The 8957-nt window shown below is 46.4% G+C and overlaps 1 protein-coding gene across 5 annotated transcripts in view; it reads right to left on the bottom strand.

The window, feature by feature from the left end:
• SLC4A11 (solute carrier family 4 member 11) overlaps window positions 1-8957 on the bottom strand; it is a 90774-nt gene that overhangs the window by 6073 nt on the left and 75744 nt on the right. For all 5 annotated transcript variants that reach the window (XM_017742423.1, XM_017742424.1, XM_017742427.1 and 2 more), the window contains 2 exons: window positions 6090-6263; window positions 1335-1530 (listed from right to left, as the gene is read on the bottom strand). In XM_017742423.1, the coding sequence (XP_017597912.1) occupies window positions 1335-1530; window positions 6090-6263 (370 nt within the window). The remainder of the gene's footprint in view (window positions 1-1334; window positions 1531-6089; window positions 6264-8957) is intronic.

Below are 8957 nucleotides of genomic sequence, written 5' to 3'. Positions count from 1 at the left end.
ATTCCAGTGCCTGACAACCCAGTATTGGCAGCAAGGATGACTGGGCACTGGGAGCCTGGAGAGAAGACAGGACACACTTTAGGGCCAGGATTGCCTCTGGGAGCATCTGCAGTGCAATGTGATATCTTGGGAAGTGCACTAATGAGATTCCCTGAGGAGGATTGGGTTCGTCAGGGCTCCCCAGCCAGAGGGGGTGTGCAGGGAGAAGGAGAGCAGATGCATCCAGGTGGTGTCACTGTGGGTGCTTCCTCCACCTGAAACCCAGCTCCTCGTTATTTTATCACCTTCTAAGGCTCCAAGCTTGCCCCTGGTGCTCCCATCTTTTGGCTGAACCCCGTTAGGGGAAGCCCAGGAGATCAGGGAGGTGCAGGAAGAGGCTGTGCTCAGACTGCAGGGATTTTCTCAGCTCCTATAAGCCACCCATTTTTGAGAAATAAGGGGGGGAAGATGACATTAATGGGCTACATATGGTGGTTTCTTTTGACAGCTCCTTGCTCACGTCTGAGCACAGGCTTTGACTCACTGTCTATACATCAATGAAGAGGATGAGCGACTGTCTGCTGGCACCAGTACAGCCTCAGTGGGTTTCAGATTGTGCCATGACTCATTAGAAGGTCTCCACAAAAGGGAGTTTTCCGTATTTGAGAATACTTTTTAATTATCCACGCCAAAGTCTGGAAAATTCCACACATAATTCGTACTAAAACCAGAATAAGTCACATACATCAGCAGCTGCTCAACCCTTGTTCAAAAATTGACATGACAAATGTAATCTTTACCTGAATTTCACAGTTTTAACCTCTGGGATGTAATACTGGAGATCAAGATAGATTAGCAGAGATGCAGAGCCAAATGTTGGGCTTATTAAGCCCTTGACCCTTGTTACACAAGAGAAGGTGAGCTGGAGATTGCTCCAGGTACCACCTACACTGCAAACTAACACCTTTTTAGTACCTGGAACAGAGACAGATTGAAAATACATCTCCCAGGTTTGTTTTCAACCCACATCACAGAGGTTTCAATAATGCAAGTAATTTCATTTAGAGTTTAAAATCCCATCTTGTGGTATTTCACACAAAATGAAAGTGTAAAACTGCACAAAAAAATTACCTGCCTGAAGCTTTGCTGGGGAAATCAAAAATCATAATTTCATGATGTTGTGCTTTTGAATATTTTATATTAATGGCTTTTTAAATGCATGTACTCTGCAGATGACACATCATGGAGGAGAGGTGCTAAATCTCCCCAAAAAAAACCCTCACACAAAAAAACATCCCACCTCACAAAAAAATCCCATATTGAGAGAGCAACAGTTTCAACACAACTCCAGGTACCTGTTCCTTGAGCAGCAGAGCCACCCTTTCAAAGAGCTGGTTCCCATCAATGGAGGTCAGGGCGATGTAGAGGAAAAGGCCAAAAAGGACGGGCTTTGGGATCCACTGGAGAGGGAAAGGGAGGAGCAGCAGCGAGAGCCCCACCAGGAAATTTGCCATCAGACTCGTCAGCCGGGTCTCCTTCACACTCACGATCCTGGAAGCAGAAAAAGAGGGGTCAGGAGATAGGATAACACCCCAGGATCCATGAGTGTTTATCCCAGGGCTGGCTGCTCCATGGGGGAGCAGGACACGTGCCACCAGGGAAAGGGAAACTCATCCCCACCACACTGGAATCAGCACTTGCGGCCTCGTGCTGACACTGAGGAGGCAGAGCCTGCCTGGAGCCAGGCCAGGCACTTAATCCACAGCTCAAACAGAGCAGCTGGAAAAGGGCCAAATTCCCCTTCTGCAAAGCTCCACAGATCCTATCCTGAACTAAATTGCCCTCGAAACTGATTCTGTTTAGCACAACGCACAAAGAAAAAAAAAAAAGGCAAAAAAAAAAGGCAAAAAAAAAGGGAAAAAAAAAAAGGCAAAAAACCAAAAGGCAAAAAAACAAACCAGGCAAGAATCCTCTTTCTGGACAGTAATCCTTCCCTTGATTTACCCAGGGCACATGCAACTGGCTTCTGTCCCAAAGAAAACTCATTGACTTCTCCAGGAACTAAGGAACGTCTTGGGGAAAAAAAAAAAAACAACAGAAAGTCAGCAGTCTCCTGACAGCGAGTCAGCATTTTTGATGGATATGAGGATCTCCCTGTTTACATGGAAGGCAACGCTGACAGCACCATGCAGGGGTTCAATCCTGCTGTGGGCAATTGCCTATTACCATGCAAAACATGTAATTAATTAATGCAAATTTTCCAGAGCTGACAGGACACAGATTGAGCTTTTCTGAGGGGAAGACTGACAGGGAAGCAGCAGCTTTAGCAACCTACTTGAGGGGAGGCTGCTCTGTTTTCTTTTCACTTCAGCTAAACCTGTGAGTATCTCCTCCCAGTTTGAAAAAAAATCACCAGAAACAATAGGAGGAAAGAAAACCCGTATCTGTCAAGACTACTTATAAAGAGAGAAAAATAGAATTCTTAACATTTTTTTTTTTGGAGGTAAATACAACAATTCAGAGGATAAGCCAGTGAATAAAACCTTCTATTATGAGGGAAACATTTTGTCCATAGGGTGTTTTGGTGTCATTTAGTGACCTCATTCCCTAGATGAGACCCCTCAAATTCTGAATTAACCCTGTACACAAACTATTCTGGGGATTAACACCAAAGATCTATCAAAACACATTTCCCTCCTTTGCATATCCACTGCTGGGACTTGATAATCTCTTCTGTCCTAAAGAAGACTGAATTATTTCAACATTAAGTTGGAGAGTTTTGCTTAGAAGTAAGGTCAGGTTAAACTTCGAATCTGTTTATACCTTCACGGAGCAAAATGAAACTGAGGGGATAGAGGAGCCTTCCACACCCGTATTTGGAGAGGGAGGGAAAGGATGACAGCCCAAAGCTTGCTCTGAGGATTTGGACAACAAGGCAGAATTAACAGCAGCAGTCATAAGACCTAAGGAACAACAGGTGCCACAAACAGCACACGAAGCCCTGAGGACAGCACTGGAATTCTTTTGTGAGTAGAGGGGCAGGGCATACCCATCATCCAGGATTACCAGGACAGGGTGCACAAAGGTGTTTAAGTAACCTCCCAACAGGTTTAAACCACAGCTTTCCTCCTTCCAAACAGATTTTGTTGGATCCTCTTGCAAATCTCCTACATCCAAGGGGTCCCTGCCAGTGCCTAGAGAAGCTGAGGGAGAGCACTTCACTCTTGCCAGCTCTGGAAGAACTGGGACATCACCTAAATGGATAGAGTTTGACATCCTTCCCGCTGCCTCCAGGTCTGGATCACCACAGAATTCTTGGGAGATGAACACAGCCAAGCAGCCTGAAGTACAACTGGAAGTGCTGTGCCAGGGTAATTCCATAGTCTGGCCACTCCAGAGCTGCCAGCACCACAATGAGCCTCTGTGGTGGCTCAGAGAAGCAGGAGTGGAAGGATGCACTGATTTAGCCTCATCCAGGTACAGCAAGAGTTCCTTCAGCACCAGGTCAGCCACAGAGGAAGAATTTCTGCTGTTTCAGACAGAGATCTCACCTCCTGCTGGGGAGGCTCCTGCCCTGCAAGCACACACAAGCCTGCAAGGGAAGTCATGCAAATGGGAGAGCTCAGGAACAAAACGAGCTACAAACCCACATTTCCATCAGATGCAAGGCTGCAAGAACAAGTTCAGAGTGGCAGCCCAGGGCTAAGAGATCTCTGAAGTTCATGGAATTTTCTACAGCCATCTCTTAGGGATGCAGCAATCACAGAGCTGTGTTTGATCACAGAGAAGATGTGCTGCAATTACTGCCAGCTCCTGCTAATGCCACTTATTAGTTTGGAAGATTTTATCAGAACATAGCTAAAATTGCTCATAATTGGCCAAACATGATATTTTTAAAACTGATGTTCCCAGCCTTAGATGGATCTTCTGTGAATTCCAGCACCTCATTTCCAGAGTAAGAACATCACAGTCACATTAAGTCAACAGAGGAATCCTTGATTTCCATGTGTTCAGAATCTGGTTTGGCCCTTGAGGAAACAGCTCCAGAAAGTCTGTGCTGTGATGGAAATAAAGTAATTAAGGGAGATTGAAGAGCATAATCCAGGCTCATTTCCCCAAAATCCTCTAAATATGGCTAGCATGGGATTAGCTATTCCTGAAGTTCTCCATGTAAGCAACAAGAGCCTGTTAGCAGATTGCCACAGGAAACTTGAATCGTTTCTTTACAGGGGAGAAGGAAATTTTGCTTTCACTGTGACAGATCTTTATCCTTGTTTATATCATCATCCCATGGGAGCTTTGATTTGAGTGCAGGGAAGGAGCCTGCCAAGGGAGACAGAGCTGATTTTCTAATTGAGCTTCATTTCTTTTTCAGCAGAGCTGGCTAAGAGGGGAAAAAAAAAAAGAAAATGGAAAAGAAAAGATGACTACATTGCTTGGAGCCTCCTGTGATAGCCCCAGTGCTTTGCAGAGAACAAAAAGCTTTGGTCTGAAAGGGAGTTCAAAGCACTAGGAAACCCTCATTCCCTTTTTCACTCCCAATATCCAGTTCCCAGCACTGATTTGCCTCCAGCAGAGCAGAGCTGTGCCATGAGGGAACACACTCAGGGAGATCAGGGCATCCCTCAGCCCTTCCAGGATAATCACTGGAGCTGTATCTAGGTCAGAGTGGCCAAAGAGGCCTCTCTGATGCTTTTCTTTTTGGGCAGCTGGGTGAAGGAGAAGAGGACAAGGGCAGGAGTTAGTCCTCAGTTCAGGCAGGGGACTTGACTTTGTCAAGGAGAAGCCAGAATACAGAATCATGACAGTGGAAGAACAGGAAAAAGAGGCACTTGGATATTAAAAGTGACAACAGGAGACACAGGAGGGAGGCTTGGCACAAGGGTTTCAATGTGTGAATTCTGCATCTCTCAAAGAAACAGAGAGTGGAGGTACCCCAGAGCAGATCATGCACATGAGGAGCAAGGGCATGGATTAAAACCCTACAGAACTCAAATGTCAAAGATTTTTTTCTTTAAATAGGATTTAGCTTTTATTCAAGCGAGATATAGTTGTGGAAACAACTGACAGCAACATATCCTAATGGGAATACCAACCCAAGGGACTGATTTCCCAGGAAAAGACCTGTAAAAGAGTTACAGGAAGCAGCAGGACTCAGCAGTTTCCAGATGTGGAAGGTGAAATCTGTCCATTCCTGACCCAAAAATCAGCTGTACCTGGTTGGGCTGGGCCATTTGGCACCAAAACAAGCATGAAGGCAAGACAGACCCACTCCATCCCCCAAAGTCAATGACCATTTAGCCTCACTTCTGCTAAGTGGCAACTCAGAAAATGGAAACCAAGGCAGGATAATTAAAACTAATGGTGGTACGTGAGTGGAAATTACCACTCCTGTGGTAAAAGCACTCAACTGCAACAGACTGAGATCAAACAGGCCAGATCTGCTCCAGAGCAGAGATTGTTTCATGAGAAAAAGGTTTTTAAATTTTTTTAATAGGTCTGTGATAAGAATGTGTTGCTCAACTCAGAACAGCAGAAGAGTTGGTCTTAAATAGAAACCCATGACCCAGCCATGGCTTCACACTTGTTTTTGTTTAAAACCCAGAGAATTTAAGCATCTCCTTCCCAAAATGTGGTGGGAGATGTTATGGGAGCTCTGAAATAATGGTGCATTTTTCCTCCCCTTCGTAATAACCACCAGACAGGTTTCAGGCAGTGAATCAGCTTTGGATTCCTTCTGGGGAAAGCATCCGGAGAGATCCAGCCAAAGCATCTCCTCAGCTTTCCACAAGGATGAAACTGAAAATGGCCTTGGCTGACTTTTCCAGAGGAGAATTTGCAATGGACTGGGTGGGATCCCTGTAAAATGGACTGGGTGTCCATTGCAAATTCTCCTCTGGAATGTCCATTGCAAATGTCCAAAAACCCTGTAGGATGCATGAATTTGAGCACTTGAGTGAAGGGGATGAAGTCAAATCAAAGCTCATTGGCTGCATCTCTCCACCACCATCCTATCACACATCTTGGAGACAACAGCAGCTCCCCAACCCTGCAACCCACTGCTCCCAAAGGATTGGGAAGCCACAAATGAATCCAAAGAGATCACTTACGTCTCATAGATGTGTCCACTCTCCACCCTCTCCTCCACATAGGCCAGGGCCCGGACGTGCATGGGGGAATGCGGGAAGGCCGCGTGGATCCAGGGCAGGCCGAAGACCGACAGCCCCGTGTTGATCAGCGCCACGAGCAGCAGGTCCCAGTGATAGGCTGTGCCCTTCACCAGCCTGGAACAAGGGGTTGGGGACAGCAGTTACACCTGGTGCAAACCCTACAGGCTGCCCTTGTTGAACACTCAAGTGTTCTCACTCACACACAGAGATTTCACACCTCTGGATTTACCGTCGGCACGGTGTGAACACTAAAGGTAGTGAAATGTGATGGTTTGCTCCCAAAGCTGTTGTCATCTGGAAAAAACAACTCTGAGCAGAAGGGCAGCCCACTAAAATAACAGCCCATAAAAACTTCATCAGCATTTTTCTCCTACATTTATTGCAGGGTCTACACAAAATCCACATGTGTGTTTGCTCACGGAGCCCACAGAGAGAGCGGATAAAATCCTGAGCATTTGTTGTCAAAGTACTGACACTGAAGTTTCTCATCTCTCTTGTTTGTAACCCTGATGTCTCTCCCTCCCCATGAGCAGAACACGTGCTTGGTATGCTGCAGTAATCCCCTAATTACGTAATTGCTACTGCATGATAAGAAAATGGGACAGGAATTCATTAAACTTCAGCTCCTCCTTGGTAGTCACAGAATCACGGAATGAATCACAGAATGGTTTGGGTTGGAAGGGACCTTGAAGATCATCCAGTTCCAACACCTTCCACTATCCCGGGTTGCTCCAAACCCCATCCTACCTGTCCTTGGACACTTCCAGGGATGGGACAGCTACAGCTTCTCTGGGGAACCCATTCCAAAGGGTTGGTAGCCAGCCAAGGAGATTTGCTCCTAAGTTCATTAAATGCTGCAGAGCCTCCCTGTTTCATTTTTTAGAGGATGGGGAATGTGACAGCCTTCACTGAGGAAGCTGAGCACACCCACTCTGCCAGGAGTGTGCAGAAAGCAGCACTGAGACTGAACTCACATCTACATTAACCTTGCCAATTTTTGCAAGGTCTGCCCCTTTCCTGAATATTCCCATCTGGTATCAACTGCTGACATATCATGAGTAAAGTTTAGAAAAAAGGCTGGGGAAGGATTCAGCTCTCAGACTTTAAACCCTCACTGAAAGGTCTAAGGCTGTACTTCTGCCGCTGCAGCACTTGACAGCTGAATCCTCTCTGGGCACCATCAGCTGAAAGGGAGCACCATTTAGATTTGTCAGTGCCACCCAAACAGACTCCATTCAACACCTCAGTACAGATCTGGAGCCAACCAAGATGCTCATGGACACGAGGCACATGGAGCTGGGAGAGTTGACCAAGCACATGAAGATCAAAGCCATTGTTTGGGCAGCAGAAACCCTGGGTGGGGCTCAGTTTTGGGACAAAAAGCCTGGTCCCACTGGGAGTGCCCCCCTCCACTGACTGAGGAGGCCGTGGGGTGACCGGGTCAGGTAGGTGTCTACCCTACAAAGCCTCTGGAAGGTGCTGGCAGGAAGGGTGGGATTGCAAACGCGTTTCCTGCATTGGCTCATGCTTTGGAAACACGGCCCCTGCTCACGTGCTGCTTTCTCTGAGCAAAGGCACCTTCAGCACCCTCAGGGTCATTGTTTGTTGTCCTGCCCATTCTTTTCAGAAGGCTTAAAGGACATCAACCTGTTGGAATGAATCCAGAGAAGGCACCGAGATGATCAGAGGGATGGAGCACCTCTGCTGTGAGGAAAGGCTGAGAGAATCGAGATTGTTCAGCCTGGAGAGGAGAAGGCTTTGGGGTGACCTAATTGCAGCCTTCCAGGACCTGAAAGGAGCTACAAGAAAGATGGAGAGAAACTTTACAAGGGCCTGGAGAGACAGGACAAGGGGGAATGGACTCAAACTGACAGAGTAGGTTTAGATGGGATATTAGAAAATAATTCCTCCCTGTGAGGGTGGGGAGGCCCTGGCACAGGGTGCCCAGAGAAGCTGTGGCTGCCTCTGGATCCCTGTAAGTGTCCAAGGCCAGCCTGGACGGGGATTGGAGCCACCTGGGATAGTGGAAGGTGTTGTGATGGCATCACAAACAGATGATGTAAAGCCCTAGTTTTTCCACCTCTAAAAATCCCTGCCCCACTACCTGATCAGCATCAGCTCAGCCCTGTACCAAGGCGCTGTGAAAAACACCCTGAAAAACTCCAAAGAATATTTTATATTCCTTAAAGACATTCTAGTGGAAAATACCAAAAGTTTAGAAGAAATTCATATTGGCCAAGAGATGACCCACTTACATACAGATTTATGCAACACTTAAAGGGATATAATAGAGATAAGAGGTGGTCAAGGAAACTAAATTAGTGTAGCTGAATTTGAGCTTGTCTCCTCTCTCCTAATGCTGTGTCACTCCAGCTACAACATGGAGAATGCTAATGGATATTATGCAAGGAGAGAACCCTCCCACGCATCACATTAGCAAAAAATCCTCGGAGACGTGGTAGTTTCCCTGGAAAAAAGTCATCCACGTTTGTTCTTGACATCACATCTGATTGCAGTTGGCACAAAACCATCAGAGGGAATATTTTAATAGTGCCACATCTCAAGTTTGCACATAAGTGAGCCTTATCAGACGTTGGACATATTGGTTTATTGCACTTCCACCTTTTTTCAGTTGGAATTTACTCCAAACACTCCTGATGCTCAGCTGCAGCACAATGTGCTACAACATTTATGTAGGTCATTGACTCCTCATTTTCAACAAATTCTCTGTACTGCCAGCGCAGCGCAAGTGTCCACACGTCTCAGACACTCCCTAAATATCTTGAGGTGCATCCAAAGACCTCAAAC

Source organism: Corvus brachyrhynchos, unplaced genomic scaffold, assembly GCF_000691975.1.
Source record: "Corvus brachyrhynchos isolate BGI_N302 unplaced genomic scaffold, ASM69197v1 scaffold166, whole genome shotgun sequence".
Taxonomy (NCBI): domain Eukaryota; kingdom Metazoa; phylum Chordata; class Aves; order Passeriformes; family Corvidae; genus Corvus; species Corvus brachyrhynchos.
The sequence above is the reverse complement of the archived record's forward strand: the minus strand, read 5'-3'. Positions and strand labels throughout refer to the sequence as shown.